This window comes from Castor canadensis, chromosome 8, assembly GCF_047511655.1.
Source record: "Castor canadensis chromosome 8, mCasCan1.hap1v2, whole genome shotgun sequence".
Classification (NCBI taxonomy): Eukaryota; Metazoa; Chordata; class Mammalia; order Rodentia; family Castoridae; genus Castor; species Castor canadensis.
Window position 1 is genome coordinate 144,499,982 of NC_133393.1, and position 25,996 is coordinate 144,525,977.

Here is a 25,996-nt window from a genome sequence, read left to right on the forward strand (position 1 = left end):
ACTAGGAGTACAAGAGATTTTTTTAAAACATGGTACAGATTAGAAAGTAATGCCTGGCTTTTCAGCTAAGTTAATGACAGAAAACACAGGTCCAGCCTCACTCTTTCCCCCACTGAATCCCAGCCTTCAGCACTGACCACACATCACACATAATGTCACCAGTTGCTGGTGTCAGTTTAAAGCATTTTTTTGAGAATTTTTATCTTTTAAAAAGTTCTGTTTTTATTCCCTGCAGCTGAAACATCTTTCGAGATTTGGCAATGTGAGATGATTGGAAATCTGTCTACCTGAGCCCTGGGAGAGGCTACACCAAGCTGGCCAAGAAAGGACAGTTTTAATCAGGGAAACCAGACTAGTGCCAGGTCATGTGGTCATCCTGAAAGGTCTACTTAGATTCCTTTCAAATCTGCTAAATGGAGGCAGCACAGAGCTGCATTTGAGGCAGAGGGAGGGGAGGAGGAGGAAGAGGATTTAATGTCATAAGTAAAGGGAAAAATGGGACAACAGCAAAGGTAGACACAGGACAGAGAGAAAGAAGGAAAAAGGAAAGGTACCATGTGGCCTGAGCATCTACTGGGTACCAGGATCAGTGAGTCACCTCTCAAACCTCACCCCATTGCTATGAGAAGAGGTTGGTATTTTCTTTCCACAGGTGCAGAGGAGTCAATGACCTCCACAGGCCCACCCTGCTGATAAGTAGGCCATTGTACTTGAAACTCGGTCTCTTCCTTTGCTAAGCTCTTCCTACTCCTCTAATCCCATCGGGGGAGATTCGCACGGGTAAGGAGGAAGGACAAGACCTGAAGAACTTCAGAAGTTTTAAAAATTCCTTGAAGGTACCTGATTGTAATTATAAAAGGTCTACAAATGTATTTTCAAAAGTAATGCTTCTAATGCTTTTCCTGCTCAGCTTTTCTATGATATTTTTTATTTATAGCCAACCCTAGCCCTGATAGCTTTGTGGACAAAGCTAGGAGGTAATGGAGCAGATACACATTAATGGTGTCCATCATTATTCTATATGCTCTGCCAGGAGTTCTTACAGAAAATAGAATACAAAAAGAATAATGCACATTGTCATGCTAATGGTCCCATTAGCTTTGATCCTGGTTTATCTGAGCCTAGAGAACTCAAGTAACCTGCAGTCTTAGCCTATTTTAGATGCTGTAACAAAATAGCATAGGCTGGATAATTTGTAAACAACAGAAATGTATTACTTACACTTCTGGCAGCTGGAAATTCCCAAGATAAAGACACCAGCAGATTCCCTGTCTGGTGAGGCTTTGTTCTCTCCTTCATGTCATGTAATTGTGTCCTCCCATAACAGAAAGCTTGAGGGAGTTTCTTCCCATGGGTGGAGCTCTTGGGCCCACAACTATATCACATATGGGTGTTCTGTGAAGTCAGATGCTAGACAGGACTCCAGGGCCCAAGGCTCCAAATTTCCAACCCTGGGAAAACTACATTTTCATGCCTTGGGATTTTCCTCTGTGCCTCTGTTCTCTGAATGTCTGCATCACCATGGGCTGACCTCCACAAACTGGCTTACAAGGCCAACACCCCTACTCCTTCCTGTGCTTTCCTTTGGTCTTTCCAAAGACCTTTAGCTCCACCCACACAATGCTTTTTCTTCTTCTTCTTCTCAGGGGTGCAGGGTGAAGAAGATGAACTTAAAGATGGGCCATCAGAGTTAAAATTTCAGTTCCATCCCTCAAGAGCTGTGACACCCTGGGTAAGCTACTTTGTCTCCTTAAGCATCCACTTCCAAATCTTTAAAATAGGAACATTAACAGTAATTGCTTCATGCAGGGCTTTGAGGATGAAATGAATTTACCATAACAGTAGTTAACAGAGTAAGTGGTCAACTGACTGGTAGTTACAGAGTAAGCGCTGAAAACGTTAGCTGTGGTTAGCCACACTGAGTCTATTGGGCCCTGGAAAGATGCCCACAAGTACAAAAAACCTATGGCATTTCTGGGGGAGTTGGGCAGAGGCCAATGAGCTTGAGTATGGCATACCTGCTTAAGGGTCAGAACTATATACTGTGACAACACATACGTCTTCAAAGGGAGTCATTTGTCCTTGCAGATCAAAAACACCATCTTTAATATTCAGCAAGGCTTTCTTCCAAAATCTTCAAATTATGGGTGTGCATTTATTATTCATGCATACACAACATCCTCCCAAACTGCTACAGTCAGACATTACTTGCAATTAGTTACATATTGCTGAAGTTAGCAAAAGCCCTCAGGGGTGCTGGTGACTTAGGATCACCAGGCACACCTGATTTTCCTGAAGAACCCACCTCCGAGGTTGGTGGGTTCCCCCTCCTATATCCCAGTGGGAATCTTGAGGTGACACCGGATGCCTGAACATAGACTCCTAAACCAAAGCATTTTGTTAGCTTTGCCATGTGATAGCTTTCTGAGTACAAACACCAATTTACTCTCTCAGGCCTAGTTTATTTAACTTTCAAATGTACAAAGCTTCTAGTTCAGTCTCTGGAACCAAAGGAGTACTTACAAATGCCTTTTGGTTTACAAATACCTATCTATCTGCCTGCTTCCTCACCTCTGTATGTGGATATCTACTTGGACATTTCAAATTTATTATAACTCACAGCAAACTGTTGACCTTCCCCTTTACCTCTTCTTACAGTCTTCTGTTTCACCAGTGCCACTGTGCTTACCAGCCTCCTTGGGTCAATTAACTCTGCTCTCTCCCTCCCTGATAATTTTAACTTCAAAATGTGTCCCTAATGTGATGACTTCCTATTATTTCTGTTCCCTCAGGGTCTGTAACAGTCTCCTAAATGGTTTCATTGCTTCCTTCTATCCTCAAAAGGAGAAGCCAAGATGACCAATTAACCATGAAGCAGGTCAAGTCATGCCTTCACTCCTAGGCTGCAATTTACTGAAAGGAAAGGCAGTTTTTTCTCATGGTCCTACAAACAAGGTCCCCCTGATGGGACCTCATCAACCCAGCCCTCTCCTGGGATCACTGGGTTCTGTTCTGACATCCATCCTGTCTCTCAAACAGTCCATAAACTTCATGCTTGCTCCTCCTGTGAAAGACACTAGCCTAGTCCTCCTCTAGACACACATGCTCACTCCCTGGTTCTCTCAATTTCTTAGAGTCCCTGATTAAATGTCTACCCTATCTGAATATTCACACACACACACACACAGAAATTAATTTCTTCTGTAATTTCTTTTATAGCACTAATCACAGTGTAATATACTATACATTTCACTTATTTATAATCTGCTTCTCTCTAGGAATAGGGCCTGGGTTGTTTTATTCTTATAAGCCTCTCAATTGTCAGAAGAAGTAGTTCAGTAGCTATGATTAAAAAGATAACTCCTGATTTGAGCAATCAATGGTATATCTGTTTTGTTACTAAGAATTAATGGCTCTGAAAACTTGCCTGTGGCTGGCATAGCCTGGCTAAGGGTACAGTCTGCTGAATGGGGAGGGAGGGAATCAGCCACTGAGGTGAGGTTAAGGTCAAGGGAGCACATGAACACCTCCCTGAAGCAGGAAAGAGCCATTGATGGTAGAGGCTGGCATGGATCTATTTAGAACAGCTTCTTGATAGATTCTGTACCCAATGACACTGGGGACAGAAGGAATCCACAGCACCATTAAGAAATCAAGTCTGTGTGTGATCTCAATACAAGAAACACTGCAGCCCCACCCAACTAGCTGTTCTAAGCCAGAGAAAGATGAACAAGACAAACTATATCAATGATACTCAAAAGGTTACAGTAAAAGATGTCAAGAGCAACTGCTTTGATAGGAGGGAATTTCCTTTCGGACCAGAACATTCTGTATTTATGTGTCTGTCCTAAGACGATTTCTTCCTGTTTCATGACCAAATAGTACTAGTATACAGGAAAATAAATCAACCACTTTTCAAAAAAAACAAAACATACACATACACACACAGAGAGGTGCACAAAGACATACAAAAGACTGATATATGAAGAAGGGAAGAAAACTTTAGCGGTTTCTGCTCCTTTACTGGTGATAGATGGGAATGTAACGCAGTCTGCCCTGTCTGGAAGCTTCCTGAGTGAAGGTGGCATGTTCTAGACACTTTTAAGGAACAGTGGCATTTAATAAATCCCTCTGTGCAGTGGGCACCTAACAAATGCTAGAAATAAAGTAATAAAAGAATGAACACATAAAATGCAGCCAATTAACTAAGCTCTTTACATCCAAGAGTTCCCCGTACCTGTCCAGACCTTGGCCCATGCACTCTTCTCAGTCCTGGCTACTGCCCTGAACCTCAGCTCAGGGTCCTCCAGATCCAAGTTCTTGGGCCAGGTACAGGAGCCCCAATGCCTTCCTTACCTCCCAAGGGTGATAATGGGTGATATGCAGCCATGATTATTACTGTTGTTGCTATTGACAGAGCCCTGTGAGCACTATGGCTACAACAGAACAACAGAAGAAAGGTGATTTCCCCCTTTAGTACCGAAATTTCTGATCATCTGCCCCAGTGACTTTGCTGAGTTCCACTGAGAGCTCTTAATGTAGGCTTCATGTTGAGTTCTTGGGAAGCAGGCTGAGATGGAAATCAGCACACAGATTTATAAGCGAGACACCTTGGAGACAGCATGAATGAAAGGAAAAGGCAGTGGGAACATCAGGCTTGGAGGTAGTCTCCAGAGAGAGCCACAGCTGATCCTGCAGGATCCCACTGCTCATTAGTTAATCTATGACACTGGATACCCCAGGAAGGAACTTGGCCCTGAACAAGGCTAGTCTCTTCAACTGAGGCCATAGACAAAGAGTGCTGATGCTTAGAGCCTTCCCTCTACAGGCAGAACTTCTAATACCTGAAGGAAGTTCTTCTCTTTCAAAGGGGGATGTGCACATGTGACCCCCACAAACACCCTTCCTACCTACCATGAGAGAGCATGATTACCACCTCCCTTGTGATTCTTCCCAGTGATTTCTTACCCCCACCTCTAGGCCAGTTGACAACTCTCACAGTTTCTTTATCCCTTCACTCATTTCCAGAGCTGGGCACATTGTCTGATATCCAATAGTGATGCACTACATGCCTATAAAATAAATGCATCACCAAACACTGAACAAGAAAAAAATGAGAGGGGAACTTGGAAAGATCAGCAGACAGGAGCCAAGGCACATGCCTGCTGATCTCAGGTCTGTCCCCAAACCCCACATCCTTCCACATTTCAGTTTTGTTACATTAGTAATAAAAGGTCAGCTGCTAACATTCTATGAAGAAGAGATTAGAGAGCTGAGACACACTCAGTTTTCTCGATTGGTTAAGTGATGTCTTTATTAGCATCTCTACCGACCCATATAACTATTGACCTGAACAAGGCAAAACTTTCTAGGGGCCAAGATGTCATCCACATCATTTGCTAAGGACTTTCTCCAATTAGTCCAGAGCTAAGAAGTCCCAGAAGGAAGCAGGGAGTGACTCTCTCTGTCCATGAACAAGAGCGGAAACCAACAGGAATGTCCCGTGATTTAAGAAAATGATGTCATTTAAAATCATTAAGTGGTTCTTCCCCTTTATAAGACAAGGAGCTCAGAGAAGAGGCACAGATATTTAAATATAGAAGCCAGAGTGCAATTTGAAAAACTGAAATAAGAAATAAAGAAAAAAATAATACATCACATTACCAAATTTTTCTTCCAGTATATTTGTCCAACACAGGAAAGAATTTAAAGAATAATGCAATTTTAAAGAAGTCATCTGGGAGTAGGCTATTGAAATACTTCAGAATTTGTGCTAACTTGACACATCTCTTGTGCAAAGTTTAACATTAGAGTTAAATACACCTGTTGGGCTCATAATTTCCCATCAAACATTCTCATATACCTTATGGTAGTGATGATATATATATATATATATATATATATATATATATATATATATATATATATATATATATATATATATATGTATATAAGATATAATAATAGCTAGGAAGAAACCATCCAAATAAGAAGAAATGTTTTATAAAGCCAAACTTACATAATTCCTTTTAAACATAAACATCATTGTTAATGAGAGCAAAGCCTATAAGAACATTTCAAACACTCAATAATCAATACCCATTTCTACCACCTCATATGCTTCTCTGGCAATCAAATTATCATTTGATAAAAGAGAAAAATCCATAAATGCACGTCTCTACACAACTATGTCAACACTCAATTATCTGCATACAAAATATAGACATTTGATATTTACTGGTTACAAAATATCCTTAATTAGAGTCTATGAACATGATCTTACCTCTTCATTTCTTAACGAAATGCAAATTCTAGCTTTAGCCTAACAAATTTCAAATTGTAATAGAGTTGACACTTAACAATATTTGTAATTCCTTATTGACTTCATGCTTACATGAGTTGAAGTCATCTTTCAAAAACAATACAAGGGCTAGGAATGGAGTTCAGTGGGAGAGTGCTTATCTAGCATGTACAAGACCATAAACAAAAATGAGCTGCAGTTACCTTTGAACTTGTGGAACACAGCCCACAGCTCCGCAATGTCAGTGGCAAAGGTGATATCAGTGTCGAGAACAATGACTCTCTCCAGGTTGGAAGGGAGTGTCTTGGTCAGTACAAGCTTCATAAGGCCATAAATCCCAGAGTAGTGTTTGTTGGGGATCCAGGACACTTCAGACTAGACAGGGAAGGGGAGAAAGGACATTGGAAAAAGGAGAAAAAACTCATTACATTAATTCTTTGCTTAAACGCTATAAATCATGCCTGACACATGAAAAGGATCCATTGCAAATTTGTTGAATAAACGAATGAACATTTTCTTAAAGATTTCTTAATGTAAGTTTGGCACATGAATGAAGAAAATGTATCTGCATCAAGACAGATGAAAAGTAATAGTTATGAAGCAATTAATTATTACATGCAAACGCTATAATACACAAAAGGAAGATTTGAAGGTATAAAAATTTATTCAGATTTTGCGTACTTTTAAAAACCAGTACCTAACTGCTAGGTAGGTATATTTCTTTAAATCATATTCCATTTGTAAGCCATTAAGGATTATTCGGTATTATGATATTTTTAAAGCTTATGCTTATCTATATTTTTAAAGCTGTTAATGACTGGGTTAGTGCTGCTGCCTTCTTTCCTCTCAGATAAATGCATAAGGAGGACCAAGTTATAATCTATGCAATGCTCTTCACCTGATGACAAGAGCGGACACACAAGGAAGACAGAAATGAACAGTTTGGGGACTGCTGATATTGTGATGCTCACATGACATAATGGAACAATCAGCGACCCATGGGTGTGTAGAGTTGTTAGCAAGACCTACGTATAAGTACCACTTAGTAACCCAATGCAAGGCCAAAAGCAATACATCACGGGTGTGATGAAAACTCCCTTATGTGCAGGGTCATTTCTGAAGGTCATTATGGGCAGGAGCAACAGGAAGCTTTCATGGGAGCCAAAGCACAGACTTTATTTTCAATAGGATTAACACAGGTAATAGATCCTTTAATGGAAAATGAGGCCACTTTTTAGGATTCGGGAAAGATACTCATCTCCTTTATCCTTATAAGTCCATTCACATGATCTTGGTCTTTAAGAAAAACAAGTAAATTAAAATTTAAAACAAAATACCAAGGTTTAATTCCCATAATATTCATCATGTTATAAAAACAACCATGCAAATGCCCCAAGCAGAGCCAATGAAAGGAGAGCATGGTTTTATCTGATAGCACTCTATGAAATAGTTTAACACGTGTAGACTAAGATGTAATAAAAAAAGAAACCTATATATGATACTAAGATAAAAAAAGCAAGCTTTATATTTCATTTTGTTTACAAACCCCCTGTGCTGTCAAACAACATGAAAACACACTTATCCATATTTTTGGGAACCTCTCCCTTTATGTATAATATAGCAGAGCAGAGTAGAGCACAGTATAACATAACCTAATATATAGGATGGTATAGTACGTTATAATATAACAGAATATACAAATCTCTCTATATACTTGCTTTAACTGGACTACAATTTTCAACCTATTAATACAAGCAGTTCTGACTGCTGTATAGAGAAAGTAAGCAGAACATTCTTTTTAAAGATGTCATGATCTGTTTAAACCTATCATGATCTGGCGGTGTGAGAAAAAAGGAGCATGGGAAGGTGACTTAGGAAAGCCCTGAGAAAGGACTTGTGATAACTCTTACAATCCACTGCATCTCTCAAACCCACTCCATATTATCATTATATCTTCATAGCTTACTTTAAAAATCATCTTAGCTATTCCCTATTCTCAGTTTTGCAATGTCCTTTGCTTGAACTAGTATAATTTTGAAGAGAAAAAAGGAAACACCCAGATGAGCTGAACTATTCACCATGTATCCATCAAAGGGAAAGGATCACCAGCTCCATGTGGTCCCTGTCACCTTGAACCTGGGCAGCTCAGAGGAGGAAAAAAAGAGACAGGAGTTCAAATTGCAGCTCCAGCCCTGCAGAAGGCATTTGATCTAAGCCTTAATTTCTTTAATTGTAAAATGGAGATGATGCCTACATCACATGGTTGGTGAGAAAATGTGCCTCTAGTATGCCAGAGGCTTTGGATTTTGGTTTGATCCTCACCACTGCAGAGAGAGAGAGAGGGAGAGAGAGAGAGAGAGAGAGAGAGAGAGAGAGAGAGAGAGACCACCCAAGTGCCTGGTTCAGGACAGATACACAGCAGCCCTAAGTTCTTACCCTTCTCCCTGATTCCCTTTCCTTATATTTAGATGCCAATGCCCTTTAGCTGTTTTGTATTAAAGGGGAGGGTGCCTGGCATGCAGTAGGACATAAAGCATTGTGTTCAGGAGTGCCAGACATACCTGTATTCAGATTCTAATATTGTCATTTGATCACCTCCTCACCTCAGACACATCTACTCACCCTCACTGAGCTTCTGCCATTTATAAATGGCAAGCCCTTGTAAGCACTCACTTCATCACATCAAAGTGTGGGTGGAAAGAAACACAGCATGCAAACTGGGAAGTCTAAGTACAAATTATTACTAGAAGTACCATTCATTGCAGCATGTGCAGAATTAGGGGCTGTAACCAATACTAGGCCAGGGGACAAGGAGGGAGGGCGTTACTTCTAAGTTAAGGCCAAGTCAGAGAAGAAAGACATGTGATAAGGCTACCTGGCAGGAGGAATGACCTTCAGAAAGGAACACAGCTAATTTGTGGTAACTCTTAGGACAGGAGCTGGAAAATACATCTCACTGTCACTCCTCTTGTCCACTGATCTCCTGGCAGTGCCCCTCAAGTAAACCCAGATGGAAGTCAGAGAGAAAGTGAGGTGGTCTTTATGCATCAGCCTCCTGGGGCACAAAGAGGGTGGGAGAGGCCAGACAGGAGCTGGAGGGATAAGGGTAAGGTAACCAGCACAAGCATACTGTTAACACATATACAGATACCATACATGTCATGCAAGAGCAACACACAATGCCTTACTGATAACAGATGCAAAATACGCACTTGGGACAGATGAACAAATGGCAGGCAGGGAAGGTGAGTGACTTTTCTGCAGTCCCACAAGTGCAATGTGAAGCTAAGTTAGAATATGCCAGCAGAAGGCCTGTGTTCTTTCCTCAAACCACATTACCCACCTCTGGGAGTTAGCTTCTCAGCTAGCCATCACCTTCAGATCTTAGAACTCAGCTAGCAATTCCCTCTAGTGTGCTTTAGAAAACTCTTTCTCATGAAAGCCTGGCCTTTGGAACTCAGCTCAGTTTCTTTCCTCCCTGGAGAATTTGCCTGAGCTGAAGCCTGGCAATCAGCGGTCCATGCTGCAGAGCTGTGCTATTTAATCAGACCTTTGATTAACTTATTCATCTATTTTGGTTACCATCAAAGCAGGAGAGCTTGGTGGAGCCTGAACACCAGAGTGTTGGGTTAAGCCATCTAATTAGATTGCCCTGACTCTCGGTTTTATTTTTAACACACATGTGAGACACTCAGATGCATCGCAAAACAGTAAGACTACAGGAATAAATTAATCTCAACATGAGCCCAGGCCTGAATGTCGCCCCAAGTCCCCAACTTAATACATAATCAATTAAGCCCGAGTGTTCAATTAGAGGTAAAGGAAGCATTCAGATGAGTTTGCATTCAGAAAGGAAAGTCCCAGGAAAGGGCAGAAAATGAAGGCATCTTGAGGGGAAGGAATGTGTGGTAAAAAGCGAAGCATTTATTAAAAATGGCTCATCCAAGAAGTAGCACAGCTTCTTCTATACTCTTCCACCGCCATCCTCTTCCTTCAGGTCTCAGGTTGGAAGTCCCATTGACCAGTCAACACCTCTGCATTGTCCCAGGCTGGACTGGGGCTTATAAAACTAGTTGTCTTTCTCCCTATAGCAGGCATGCTACAATACACTGTGTTTCATTTTCCATGTCCTGATCTTGAATTTGACTGGGACTCCTTGAGGTGGGTATGATAGCTTTGTTTTGTGTTAATTGATTTTTCTGTGGCAAGCAACATAGTAATTACTCAAAAATAGTTTGACAAATGTGCTTGACCATGAATTCAGCTAAGTCATGGTTCAAATCCCACCTTTGACACTGCCCTCCACTAAGGGCAGATGTGCCTATAATAGCCATAGTCCAGGGCAAGTACACGTAATAGAAAAGGCATGTTTTCCTGAGCACCAAAGCCTGTATTTTTGAACTACTGATAGGCTGTGTGACCTAAGGCAAATGACTTAACCTCCATGAGCCTTAAGTTTGCTTAACTTCAAAAACAGGGGCAGTTAATATTGACTTCAAACAATGCTGGGAGGACTACAAAGCATGCAGCCTAGCTCTGGCACACTGGGATTCCTCAAAGCCCATTACCCTTCTTCCAGCACATGTCCATCGGCAGTACCTGACCTCAGCTGATCCAGGGTTTTGAGCTTGATGAAAGCAAGGGATTATGCAATATAAAACACTAAAAGAAACATCGAGAATAGAGATGGTTTTATCAGGAGAAATAAGTCACACATCACCTTTTCCTCTGTTTGTAGTTAACAAAATCATAAACTGTTATCTGCTGGAAAATGCAAAGTCCCAAGGTGGAACTTTGACTAGAACAGCAAATTCTCAGTTTTGGGAGAAAGAAAGTGGGAAGGAAATGTCACCCATGGAACCTTTCTAGGCAGTCTTCTGGTGCAATCAGACTGGTATTGATCTCCCTCCACCCCAACCAGGGAAATGGGGTCATGGGTCAATGAAGAAATAGGCATTCTGGTCAGAGGAAGGGTGAGGAAAGCTGATGGGCCCCTTGCAAATCTACCCAGGGGTGTCCTACAGAGACAGCAACACCTGGTGGAACAATATCCTACTGTGGCTTCATCACTATAAATATGCTAAAGGGTTCATGTAATTAAAAAGATAATAAAAATGAAAGGCTCATCTTAATGGACAGACTATTATCCTTGCAATGGCTGTTAATAATTCTGAGCAGCACAGCTGAAGCTTTAATTAGCAAAAGTGCAATTGTGCCCAAGATTACCACCTACTGCACTTCCATAAAAGAGCATAAGCAATCCAGGTTTAAGGGATTCCTGTAAAGTGCAGGTTACTCTCCATGGGAAACTCACCTTCCTGTACCTAACAGATACTCCACAAGTCCTAAGCAGAGTTTCTACAAAGTGCTGAAAGTAATTTAGCGAGTTCTTGCCTGCTACATCTGATGCTAGATGGACTCCATAAAAGTGACTCAGAAAACCTGACCATATAGAGACATGAGCATGGGGGTAAAGGATTAGATAGTAACTCAAAGGTGACTGCTTAAGACATAGGGGATAAAGGACAGCAATGGCCTAGAGGTGATGCCAAGTCTCAATGGCACTGAAATGCCCAAGATGGTAAGAAAACATAATACACCAGCATTTCCTGGTGTCAGGCATGTGGGAAGAGTTTCAGGTGTATTATCATATTTTAACCCCTTGTAACAAGCCCCAGTCTGGGGGTTATTATTCCCAGGACCCAACACTTGGGGTAAGAGGACTAAGCCCCTTCCCTTCCATGAGTCTACAGCTCCCAGCCCCAGACAGTCTACTCTGAAGTGAATGTTTTTCTTTTTCTCTCCCTCAGAAGCCCTGACCTACATAAGTGTTTTTCACTCTTATGAATTACTCTAAGGTCAGAACAGAGCCCTTCCCTCCATCCAGATGAATTTTCCTTCACCAAGAAGCAAATTTTTAGAGCAATGAGGCCCCAAGGCCTAAGAGTTTGGAATTCCTGCCTGGCTTCTACATCACTCTGGGCCTTGATTTTTCTCATCTGTAAAATAGGGATGATAGTAGCATATCCCATCTCTTCCTAGAAAGCCACTATATTTGTAGTCTGTAAGCTTTTTCTCATTATACTGGGAATATTTATCACTTAAAATAGATTTATTACCCACATCAACATTTTCTGTGAATTACAAATCACCTTGACACACTTAAAAAAAATTTTTTAAAATAAGTCATTGTAGATGGAAAGTGTTTGAAAAGTCATTTGCCTGTAATGTGGTGGGTGGTTGCCTTGGCAACCACGGTGCATGTTCAGCACAGAATGAGGAAGGGAGGGCAAGGCACTGGTGGGGCTGGGTTCATGGAATGTGGAGAAGGAGAGGATCATGAAATGAGTACCAGCTCTGGAGTACAGCTGGCTGGTCCAAATCCTGCCTCCCCACAGCCAGACTGGCAAATTTACCAGTGTCCACCTCAACCTCACTTGTAAAATGAAGACAGCAATGTGATACATACTGAGTGAGGTTGAGAGGCAGGAGAAGGAGATACCTGGCAGAGCTCTTGACACAAGGCAGAGGCTCAGGATCAGCCTTCAGAGTCTACCTAGGCTTAAAACCTGGCTCCATCATTAACTAGCTGATAATTGTGGGCAAGCAGATAAACATCTTTGAACCTCAGCTTTCTCATCTGTAAAATGGAGATACTTCTATCACGTCTACTCTAGGACTTTCCCATTTTGGGCTATGTGTAAGCTCTGGCTAGTCTTGTTAATCGTTCATATTGTTGCAAATAGTATTTAGAAGAACAGAGAAGACAAGATTCGTATCTATTAGATAAAGGCATCTGAACTTGTGGGTATTTATCTTTGCCATCAAAAGCAAGGCTCTACTTTGGTTCATGGAGAGCATTTCACAGAGCATTACATGGGATACTTAATGAGGTCTGGGTACTGAGAAAGGGTGGAGGCCCAGGGACCATGGGGAGTCAACACAGCTGATTCCCTGTAGGGGTTGTGGCTTACTGGATACTCATCGCTGAATAATAAGTAACCTCAAAACACAGCTGCTTCAGACAGCAATGGTTATTTATTGTCTCACACAGTTTCCACGTGCCAGGAATTTGGGAGCATGTTCTCTGGGTGGACTCCTCGGGAGGCTGCAGTTTTTTGAGTACCTGCGTTGGGCTAGAGGATCTGATGTAGAGAGCTCCCTCACTCATGCCCTGCAGTGGTGCTGTCTGCTAACAGCAAGGCTCCGCCCCTCACCACCTGGACCCCTCACAGCACTTCTGCTCTGTTGATTCTGTTACATGGCAGCTGGCTTTCCCCACAGTGAATGGTCCAAGAGAGAACAAGATGGAAACTGGCATATTGTGAGTCTCATAATGGTGTCATTTGTGCAGTGTCATTTTGGTCATCCAGGTTAGCCCATGCAATGTGGGAAGGGACTCCATAAGAGCATGGATGCTAGGAGATGGGGATTCTTGGAGGCCATTGTAGAAATGAGTTTCCAATTCTAAAATTACAGAACAGTATGAACTGGATTGTCATAAATTTAGAGGATGTGTATCTCTGCAGTCTGGCAGAGGACAATTAAAGGGAAGTGGCAAGAAAGAAGGGAGACCGAATCAGATGGAGCTGTCTGAAGAGCTTTAAATTTTGTCTTGAAAAAATGAGTTGAAAACTGAGTTTCTCAAATACTGGGAGAAAAGAAGGGAAATAATAGCATCAAGGAAGAACAGGGATATAAATAAATGGCCATGTGAGTGTGCATGTGAGTGCATGTGTGTATGTAAAATAACTATACTTTACAATCTGATACTGTTAATGGTAAAGCTTGGAGTGGGAAATGATAGAAACTGTTAGGGAAAGGCAGAAAAGGCTTAAAGTTGAACAGTACTGTATGTGATGCTACAGAGCAAAGAGACGTGAGCTCATCTGTGTCTTCAGAATTTACTGACTCACAGAGGAAAATCAGCTACAGCAGGTACGAAACATGGAGAACACTGGAAGAGACCCACTGAAAAATTGCAGACCTCTGCGCACACATCCAGAGGTGAGGAATCATGAGGTTTGAAGTAAGGCTCAGAAACCTGTATTTTTAACTAGTGCCACAGGTGATTCTCAGGTTCTCAGATTACAGTCTAAGAAATGTTTCATGACACAAGGAAAAGAGCATTGCTCAAGGTCTTCATTGCTGAATCATTTACACTATATTAACAACTGGCTTAATGTTTAGAAACTAGTCAGAAGACAGTCCCATGCCTAAGTATCCCACCTGAAATTGACACTTGGCTGGATGCACTGGAAGAGAACACATTTCTCAAAGATTAATAAAAGATTGTGTTGGTGTAAGATCAGGAGTTCCTTCAATATCTCTATACTTTATGGGTAATGGATGGCTGTGTAGCCAAAAGGGTTTTCTAGTTCTATTTCTTTATAAATTGAGAAATACTGTTTTAATAAAACTAGCTACAGTGACACTCTTAGTAATCACTATCATCACGAGAGTGAAATTTTGTAGTCCATGTCTTCATACTTCACCGTCCTTCAAAGAGACATTGCAAGAGCCTCAAAGCTGGTGTTTACAGGTGACAGAAAACTCCACCAAGCAGCAGGGAGCACATGCGACCCTAGCCTAACAGAAGCTTTGCTGGTTTCCACCTAAAATACCTATTATTCAGCAATCCACTGAGAAACCATCTTCTACAAATGGAAGTTATTCTAGAAGGACACAAACAGAGTGAATCAGGGGAACGTAATCATGGACCTGCAATCACATCCCTCCTCCTCTCAGTGGCACCAATCCCTTTCATCTCTCATCGCCTGGCAAGAAGCATCCTCTATTTAGCTCTGCAAAGCTAGAAGGTATTGGCCACAGAGCACAAAGGGATTGCTCTGGAAGTTCTGATTTGTGAACTGGACTGTTACAGTGGTTTAATTTCCTAAAATATAGCTGCCTTCTCAACTAATAGATTTTTCAATGTACTGTGGAGAAAATTGCATTAGCTCCTGTGTAACCTAGATGTAATATTTTTAGAAGGTGCAATTCGTATTACACTGCACAGTATGTATTTATGTATGTAAACTCAGAAGGCACTCAAAGAATAGCTCTGAAAGAAAAAAAACAGTGGTCATACAAACAAAACTTATTGCCAATCTTTCCTGCTGAGGCTATGTATTGGCAAGCCTGATTCATTCATTCATTAATTCATCATTCATTCATTCAACAAACACTGGACTGCTTTGAGGAATTAATGACATAGTTTGGGGAGACCAAAATTTCTTAAAACATTATTAAAGCATTGAAGATAATGCTTTATCTTCTTAGAGTTAGGTATGCAATGGTGAAGAAATCCAAGTGGCTTTGGTGACACTGTTCTAGTTCTAAGTTGGATAGCACAGTGTCTGATCACTGTATGTCATAACCTTTGTATTAGCTCTAAAAGGACAAAGCATACATGCATAGACTTTGAGTCTATATGTGCATGCATGCACATTTCTATGCATATGTGAATATGTATAAATATTTTTAAAATTATACTCAATTCCTGTGCAAGTTGATAAAAACAGAGATAACCATTCTGCTAATAAGTGCAACAGGGGAAAAAACCACGTTTCCCTGTTGACATTTTGTTTACTCTGTTGAGTAAATTCTTAATAGGCAAAAATAGGATTTTGTGGGGGCAAAAAAAGTTCATGGCTATTTCAATGATTTGGTTTTAAAAATCTCATGGCAGGAGGTAAATGATGAAATGGGGGAAGGAGTGCCTAAAGACTTGTGGGGGTGATCATAATGAATAAAAAGAAGCTGAGACATGCTCTCTACAGGACTGTAAGACACCAAACCAGCCACACAACAGAGATGTGTGCAAAAGCACGAGAGTACATAGATACCTGATTTCAGTTAGTAGCAAGTACTGAGTCTCACAGTTCTTCCTGAAGTTAATTAGATAGGAAGCACATTTTTCTGTTCTCGGGGTCATTTGGAGATCTCCCACTATCACCCCCACTCCTCCTTTTTCACTCTTACCACCTACTTCACATGGACCCATGTAAAGGGCAGACACGGAGGCTGCAATTAGGAGGCATTTGTGCTGCTCTGTACTAATGAGGAGCTTCGCTTTTCACTTCTAGAGGGCTCTGTAGCACTTTGTAGGTGAAGCTCTTGCTTGTGACTATCTCTGCACTCAGCTTCAGAGACCCACCTTGCTGGTGAATTTAACTCTAAATACAGGGGAGTGAAAATCTCAAGCAGGTAAAGAAAGTTAAGAAGGATGAACCAGAAGTGCCACTGGGTGGGGGGGGGGGAGGCTAAAAACTGTTTTCTTTCCCAAAACACTGCAAGCAAAATAATCTTGGTGTAGTAAAAGGTCGAAAAGAAACCTCATTCATGGCAATTTAATTTTCCTCTGGGGAAGAGCCAAACCTGAGACAGATAGAGGAATCCACCTCTCCCTGGGGCACTGAGGCAGAACTTAAGCAAAAAGTACTGTTAAACAATGTCAAAACACTGTAAATGTTAATGAATAAGCCTTTATTGTAAGTACCCCCTTTTAATGTCTGTTTTTCCTTTAAATAAGCTAAGACATTATGAATCAGGGAGTCTGACTCCCTAATTGACAGCTAGTAGAATGTTCCCTGGTGCCCTGGCTGCATTGAGTGAATGACTATCAGCCAGGCAACTAGGTGGACAGCCCCCATGACAACATCAGCGCTTTGAACAGTTTACAGACCCTTGTGGAAGCCACACGACAAGCACAGCTGCTTGTTGCCAAAGTACAGCTCAGGCTCCAGAAGGTACTATCCTGGTCACAACTGTTTCAGAACACCTTGTGCTAGACTTTCAGCCATCACAGACCTCAGTAAACTCTAGATGACCCTGTAGCCATTTCCAGTAAGGCCAAAGGGGAAGCACTTCTCCAGGAGATCAGCAGGGTGCTGGTGATTGGGAGAGTCCTTCATGTGCTTGAGGGACTGCTGTGATTGGGACAAGTGCATTCATTCCTCATTTGCATGAAGGACTGTGCCATGACTGGGGCAAACACGGTCCTCCATTTGCATGGTCTTCCTTGATTGGTGCCAACACACTTGTCACATCTTCTTTCGGGTTACATAAGTAGGCTGTTTTGCTCACTTTTAGGGCCAACTATGGGACACCCTCCTGTGCTGCCCCCTGATGTTGCAACATGAGCCTTTTTTTTTTTCTTTTTGCCTATTAGATCATTATCATTAACAGAGGAGGCTGAGCTGGTAATCCCAAGAGAAGAGTCCAGAAGAGGCGGTAGAGCAATAGCTGCAGCAATGGAGCAGCAACGGCAGTGGCAGTATGATGAAAGGGCAGCTGAAGAGTTCCAGGGAGTAGCCAGCGCAGAAGTGATAGGTAGCAGAAGCAAGGGGACATGAAGAATTTAAGATGAGAAACTGCAAGTCCTGGTGCTGGAAGAGTTCCAGAGAATTACCAGTTCTTAAGGAAAGAGGTCCCAAATACACTAGACCTGACAGCTGTCAAGGGATGAGGATCTTAGTTCTTACACCAAATGAGATTTGCTTCACTCCAAAACCTTAATCCTTTTGGAAACTGATTTAAGTAAGATATTTAAGTGAATACTAACTGTTGAGGGCTGAGGATACCAGTGTCTTAGGACCTGCAGTTAGATCATTTGTTGTTGTAGGCTGAGAATCCCAGCACCCAAGGCCTCTGTCGGAACTGTAGATTGTATTGTTCTTCCTGGTGCTACCACAGCCCACTGCTGCTGGAAGCATCGCAGCCAACAGTTACCAAGTGCCAAGGCCTGTGGTGGTGAAGCCCAGAGCAAGAAGCCTCTGATGAGAGCACCTAGAGTTGTAAGTAGCTGGGCTTTTAAGCCTGGGCAGTAAGCCCCTTGCCCTCTGGGTCTGGCAGTGCAGGCTCTATGCCTTGAACACTCAGTTGCTCAGGACTGCCAGCACTGAAAGAGCTTCTCCTTGTCTACCTACAGTTCCTATTTGGGTAGAACAAAAAAGACCCCAGTCACCTGACTGGTAACAAAATGATCCTCTTCACTGGTTACGAAAAGAGGATGTGTTTACTCAGCCTCTGTAAGGCATCTAACAAACATTAAACAAAGGTCTTACTGTAATTTCAAATATTTTAACCTTGATCTTGAAGCCTTGCATAGGACTCCTTAGACTGTGGATATATTGGCAGTTACCCTCTACAGTGGACCCTTATCATTTATACGGTAGTTGTCAAGGAAACTAGATGTTAAGGATAGCTATGGAAACTGTCGAGATATTAGCGTTTATCATACATAAGAATGCAAATGGGAAAATTATGTCACCCTTAGAAAGTACCATAGAAAGGACTGAATGGAGCTGAGTAGTACAGTGCTGACCTAGCATGTGCTTGGCCATGGGTTCAATCACAAGCCCAAAAAAAAAAGACAAGAGAACAAAAACCAAAAACAAATGAAAGTACTATAGAAAATGGTCCATGGAACAAGATAATAATTCCACTATAGTTTTGCTGACACTTGGGTATTTGGCTACTTATCAAAGGAATGCCTAATGCTCTAAATCACCCTTAAAAAATCACTATGTTCTGAAAGTGATTATTTATCGAAACACCAAATGTGTTTGTCAAATTCTGCACTAGATGGAAAAGAAAAAGCAGCAAATGCAGAATGTTCTTATCTGGAAATCATAGTTAAAGGGGAGAGAATATTTTTATATTTATGATAACAATAATATCACATTTGTTAAGCACTTGCTACGAAACAGACACTATACTAAAGCAGTTTACAAATATAATCTTTCCATTCACACAATAATCCTATGAAATAGATATCAAGGAAATCACATAATTATAAAGAATTATTGGAGCTGGGATTGAAAATTAGATTTGTTTCATTCCAAAACTCTTAATCCTTTTGGAAACTGATTTGAATAAGATATTTAAATGATCATTAGGTAGTAAAAGCTATATATAAATTCTTACTAAAATTCTTAGGATGGAGCAACAGATTGAAAATGGGAAGCAAAAATCAGAAAATACAAAGGTGATTATTACTCAATGGAGCTCATACTTTTAGCATAAATGAACACTCCAATACAGTTACAGCCAATACAAACAACGAAGAGTCACCCATCTTCTCAGTTCAAATGTTTCTTCAATCTCTCTAGAGCTGCAAGGGGCCAGGAACATTCTATTGAGACAACTATTATCACCAAAGTAAAAAGGCAGAAAAGGGAAGCTTGGAAAAATAAGTACAGATCCAAAGAGATAATTAGAACGGATTACCAGCCTCTTTTCTCTATCACTTACTGTGTGTGCCAGAGAAAATGTCGGCCTCTGTTACTGTCTTGTACATGCAATGGTTAGCATTGGAACACCACCATGGGCATTGGTGCTTTTTCCAAATGTACATGAAGACCAGGGGGAGCCACAATCTAGCACTGGCCTCGCAGTAGACTCACATGGGCCCACAACTGGGCTAAATTCCAGAAAAATTAGAATTAGATAATCTAGTGGTGGGGCCTGGCACACTGTGGCTTGTTTTGATTTGGTGAAAGTCATAACTGATGTTAATGTGTCATCAAGGGTAACCCCTAGCATAATTTGGGTGTGTTATTAGCACCTCCCAAGTCATTGTTCTCTGAAATCAAGCCAGAGGTCCACACAAATTGGGGAAATGAACTGATTGATAGCTTTTAAACTTCTAACTGGGCAAAATTAGGCCCAAATTAATGGCATAATTCTTTCTGTAACTTTAGTTCTTTTTTTGTGGTTGTTTGGCACAGACATTGCTGAGTTCCCATATGGTATATATTTTTAAATTCCCTGAGAATACTCAAACATCCTTGATCTGGAAGCATAAGGAATAATGAAATGAGCACTGTCTTCAGAGTTAGAAAACACAGGTCGGGTGAGGTCAACTCCCTTCTCTGACTCTCCGGTTCTGCATCTGAAAAAAAGAGCCAAAGCCACCAGCTTGTGTGCAGTACTGAAAACAGGATGGTATGGAGGCAAGTACCTAGCAGAGTGCCTCACAGAATTGGCACTCAGGAGATGCTACTTCATTCTGAATCCAGAAGGAATATTTCATGATGGAGTAATGGCCTGATCACAGTGAGCGAACTCAGAATGCAGGTCCCTCACCACATCTGTCAGCACTTGTGAATTCCTCTCATTCGTTATAATGGCTGGTTTTAGAGGGCAGGGCTTATGCATTATGTACACATAATGTAAAGGCAAAAGTACACTCTGGAATATAATGTACGTTAAGTAATAACACCATATTAATAATAATAGGGGATGAGAAAAGAGAGTTTCAGCAGCACTATTATGCCTGTGAATAAGATGTTGATCATTGCTTGCTATTTTCTCTTCAAACATGTTATTTAGCCAGTAGTGAGCAGATTTAAAACCCACTGGGGTTCTTGAATTCAGCCTGGCTGAGTGGTTAAATCCAACGAAAATATCCTAGTTAGATGAGTTCTCAGCCAAGGGAGTTGAGTACAGAAAAGGGTATTTAATGGGTCAGTTTGCGAAGTCGTCCATCTTTCCAAAATGATTATAGGGATGATGATGATAATAACAGCAGTAATAATGTCCAGCTTATGACTTCCCACCTACCATTTCATTTGATTCTTGGAATAATTCTGTGTAAATTAGTCAACTAAAGGATTCATATCTACATTTTACCTGTAGGAAACTAAGACTTAAAAAACACAATAGTCCAAAATTACACAGCTAATAAAAGGTAAAGTTAACTCACCTCTTCCAACACTCAGGGAAATTACTGCAATAAGGCCCAGGGCCTCTGATACCATTGCACCCTGGCCCTTAATGCTTTGAGTTTTTCATGAGAAACAAACAGAATTAACAGGCTTTGAAATGCTGTCTACCGTTGTCAAGCAGAAACTCGTATTTTGACACATATGTGCACCTTCTCCCCAAATCAAGTTGGTGACTGTGCATAACAATGGGTGAAAACCTGGCATGTCTCCAAACTTCCTATTCAAAGTTATCTTTAGAAATAACTCTGGCTTGCTTTCCATGTTTCAGTTAGAGAGCAAAGAGAACCTGGCCTTCAGTGTCCCAAATGAGGTTAATTATGAGTACTTCTCCATGTTGGGCAGTAAGAGTCATGCATGTCATACAACCAACCTACCATCTTCAGGTGGATATCTAGGTGATAAATAAAACTCTTGCTCTTCCCACTGAAGCCTGTTCCTTCCTCCATTTCTCCCCCTTTCCCACCACTGTGTACCCCCAGTCTATTCCAGAATTCTAGTAGTTGGATTTGATCCTTTTCCCCACATCACATAACTATACACCCAACATGTCTACATCCTATCAAGAGAGCTGTTAGTCCATCAACCTCTCAATGTGTCTGCTGCATAAGATGGATCAGTCTAAGAAGGAAGCTTTTAACCAAAACACTTCTGAACCTTCACCTTGGGAAGTGTCATAGGACAAAATGACAAAGTCAGAGAAGATGAACTACTTTTATTCTTCTTTCATTTTATACTCAATCCCCCAAGACTCCTGCCTTCAGGATCCATACTGTCACTAGATCACAAGACTTGCCACCTTATAGTCGAGGTCCTGGAATCCTCTAGCATCTCAGCATCCTACAGGGTCTACAGTGGGCATTCTGTTGCAATTATCTGATAAAAATAAAAAGCAGAACTCTGGAAGGAATTGGACAACCTCTGTCCTATTTATGCCCCTCCTCTGCCCTCTCAGTCAGGGACATTGATTGTAGAGTGGGTTCTGTATACTGTATAATGAAAACCTAATTTTGCAAATACAAGGCCAGTGGTCAGTTAGGTCCACACTCCTTCACTACTACGTATGCGCCTCTCATCTTGCTCACTCTTTGGGTGTCCCACCAGGGTCCACATGATCGCCACATGAGTATCCTCTGTGGTTGAGATGCACCATTTTTACTTGGATAATCTCCAGTGTTTCAAAGATGCTCTGCATAGAGTAGGTGTGCCATTTGTGGCTTGTTTGTTTTTAATTAAAATGTAGACATACTGACTATACACATACTGAAGATAAAAATTAATCTACTTTTTCTCTATGGGAATCCTGAGAGGTCCTGGGTGACAGTTTTAGTGACTTGCTTTATTAGTTTCTTCAACTATCAAAAAGGTGAAAAATAAAAGGAAACGGCAAACGCCAAAGAGATAAAAGAAATACATTTCTTTCTTTTCTGACAGAAAAAAGTGCAATAATAAGTATATTAACTTTTGTAGCTAAGTTCACCAGATAATAAGCAGACAAGAGTTTTGCCTGGAAAAGGTACTCTCCTTTCAGCAATGAAAGCCTGTCATTAGCTCATAGTACCAGATAGAATGTTCTACAACTTGTTACCTCTTCTATAAACGTGCTATGTGGTTGATAGTGGGGATTCTCTCTTTCCCTTCTCACTTTTGAAACCACACTAGCCACCAAATCCCAGCTCCATATTCTGCTTCTTCTGTGAAGTCATCCCCAAACACCCGGTTGATACCTAATTGGTACCATGCTGTTTCATTAGTTTCACTAAATTTTTGGAGAAGACATTAGTTTTTCTCCATCTGAATTCTCCAGAAATAGTGTACATTCAGCAAGTACTTATCTCTTGATTGACTTGTACCATGGTGCAGACCCGAGCTGCCTCCTCCAAATCAGTTGAGAATTCAGTGCCCTATTAGAGTTCATTCACATCAGGTACTGCCAGCCAGCCAGATTCCCAGGAAACTCTCAGGCCAGTTCATCCACCTCCATCTTGGAGGGGCTGCTGGATCTTCCCCACACATGCCAAGTCTACCATCCCAAACTTCAAACTGAATAACTGAAAAGTCTCAAATTAAAAAGAGAAAGTCTGATAAGCACACATCTTACCTATATTGATTATTACGGCTTCCCAAGACAGTATTTTTCTCTCACAACAAACATACTCAGGGAACAGGAAAGCTGAAAGACAGAAATCACTTACACACACACAGACAGTAAGTCTCTTCTGTCCTGATTTCCTGTAAGGAGCTGACTGCTGGGTTAGCAATGACCATGACCAAAAAGAGATGAAAAGAATCCTCAAAACAAGGAACATCACTCTTGGTACTGCCAACCTTCAGGTTTCTTACTAAATGAGAAAAATGAATGAATGGTTTGAGCCACATTTACTTTGATTATTACATTCTTAATGTTTTTATATGTAACTCAAAGTACTCTAGGTGATATTATATTATCATGTAAAAGCCTAGGAAACTGACTCAGTAGCTAATGCAGAGAGGAGTTATGGTGGCTGCGCAAAAGAGTGTTAAGTGAGTCCTCAGTGACCTCTCTTCATGATGATCTTGATGTATCCTATAGACAGCTCAAATATGGCCGAAGAAAGAACAGTGGCTCACAGATGCCACAAAAATTCAATAGTGCTCTTCCATCCAGAATGCTGAAAGCTCCTCTTTATAGTAGTGGTGGAAGCCTTGGCAGCCTTGAGCTGGATCCCTCAGTCTTTGTGTGACTACACAATGCTGCCTCCACACAGGGAAGAAGGTTTCTCTTCTAGTTACCTAGGCATTGTTATTTTTTTCCTTCATTCCCTCTGTTCTTTTCAGTCTAAGTAAAAACATATTTTTAAAACTTTTGTTATGATAAAAATTTTGTAAAATACAATCAAAGAAACACAAAAACACCGTAATACCTCTCTCTACCCAAAGGTAAAACATTAACTACTGTCATATACTCATCTTTTAAAATGACTGAAAAGCTATAAGATTTGGAGAGAAGTGTGTGTGTTTTTATGTTAACTATATTCCTCTTTAATTTATTCAAGCAACATTCAAATTTGTTATTAAATTAATGAAATTTTAAAGTAATTCTACAAAGCTTCCAATGTTTCATTATGAAGATTAAAATAATCTATATTCCTTTTAGTTGTAAGTAATGTTTATTAGTATAAATAAACCAAACAAATAATCCTTTGACTCCATCTCTATTTCCTCAGGACAAAGTTCTGCATCACACTATATTATATATAATATATACATATAAAAATATATAAATTTATATTAATATATAAATTATATATTATATATAATATAGTGTGATATATATGTATATATATAGTGTATATATATGTATACACACACATACACACATATACAAAGAGAATTTCTGCATATATTTGTGTGTATGAAGAATTTTGAGAGATACTGCCAAACTACTAAACAAAAAGACTACTTTGATGTTTATTTACATCAGACACTTTCAGGAAGGTAGCACCAGTGTACACATGCCAATAATGAGTAACAAAAATTTGTAATCTTTGTCATTCAGATAAAAAACTTATTTTCTATTTCTTTCAATATTTAGTGATATATTGATTATATATACACACATATATATGTACATATAACCATTTGTATTTCTTTTGTGAATTCCTTTATTCTTATTTTCCACCTATTTTCCATTGGCCAATTTTTCCTACTTATTTATAAAAGCTCTTTATATATTACATGCTATGTCTGTATTTTTTTTTCATTTTTCTTTTATTATTCATATGTGCATACAAGGCTTGGTTCATTTCTCCCCCCTGCCCCCACTCCCTCCGCCCCCTCCCTCTCCTCCCCCCCTCAATACCCAGCAGAAACTATTTTGCCCTTATTTCTAATTTTGTTGTAGAGACAGTATAAGCAATAATAGGAAGGAACAAGGGTTTTTGCTGGTTGAGATAAGGATAGCTATACAGGGCATTGACTCACATTGATTTCCTGTGCGTGGGTGTTACCTTCTAGGTTAATTCTTTTTTTTTTTTTTTTTTTTCATTTTTCTTTTATTATTCATATGTGCATACAAGGCTTGGTTCATTTCTCCCCCCTGCCCCCACCCCCTCCCTTACCACCCACTCCACCCCCTCCCGCTCCCCCCCTCAATACCCCGCAGAAACTATTTTGCCCTTATCTCTAATTTTGTTGTAGAGAGAGTATAAGCAATAATAGGAAGGAACAAGGGGTTTTGCTGGTTGAGATAAGGATAGCTATACAGGGCATTGACTCACATTGATTTCCTGTGCGTGGGTGTTACCTTCTAGGTTAATTCTTTTTGATCTAACCTTTTCTCTAGTTCCTGGTCCCCTTTTCCTATTGGCCTCAGTTGCTTTTAAGGTATCTGCTTTAGTTTCTCTGCATTAAGGGCAACAAATGCTAGCTAGTTTTTTAGGTGTCTTACCTATCCTCACCCCTCCCTTGTGTGCTCTCGCTTTTATCATGTGCTCATAGTCCAATCCCCTTGTTGTGTTTGCCCTTGATCTAATGTCCACATATGAGGGAGAACATACGATTTTTGGTCTTTTGGGCCAGGCTAACCTCTGTATTAAGTAAATTTTTCTCAATTTATCATTGCTGGATAATTTTCTTTCAGTTGCTTATTCAGAGCTTTCCATTTGATTTTTCCATTCTAATTAGTCAAACTTAATAATTCTCTTATATTTCTTTTTAGCATGTAGAAACCTTCCTTGTCCTTAGACTAAAATTTTCACATTTTCTTCTAGTTATTTAAAATATTTGTTGTTATATTTGTTATTAATCAATATAAAATTTATTTTATATATGGCAATATCCTATCTGATCTTTTCCCAAATGCTCAAAATCTTTAAAAAATGCCTGTGCTGAGTAATCCATTCATTCTAAAGGTTGGAAAATCTACCTTGAATAAGGGCTAAAAGATAGCCAGAACATAAATTACTGCCTCCCTTTTCAAGATAAA

The 25,996-nt window shown here is 40.4% G+C and overlaps 1 protein-coding gene and 1 long non-coding RNA gene across 9 annotated transcripts in view; one reads left to right on the forward strand and one right to left on the reverse strand.

The window, feature by feature from the left end:
- The window catches only part of Large1 (LARGE xylosyl- and glucuronyltransferase 1), a 502,729-nt gene that overhangs the window by 198,074 nt on the left and 278,659 nt on the right, over nucleotides 1-25,996 (reverse strand). For all 8 annotated transcript variants that reach the window (XM_074084325.1, XM_074084329.1, XM_074084326.1 and 5 more), the window contains one exon: nucleotides 6,505-6,676. In XM_074084325.1, the coding sequence (XP_073940426.1) occupies nucleotides 6,505-6,676 (172 nt within the window). The remainder of the gene's footprint in view (nucleotides 1-6,504; nucleotides 6,677-25,996) is intronic.
- Nucleotides 149-24,063, forward strand: LOC141425833 (uncharacterized). Its single transcript, XR_012450986.1, has 3 exons — nucleotides 149-836; nucleotides 1,647-1,732; nucleotides 17,475-24,063. It is a non-coding gene; the product is annotated as an uncharacterized lncRNA (long non-coding RNA).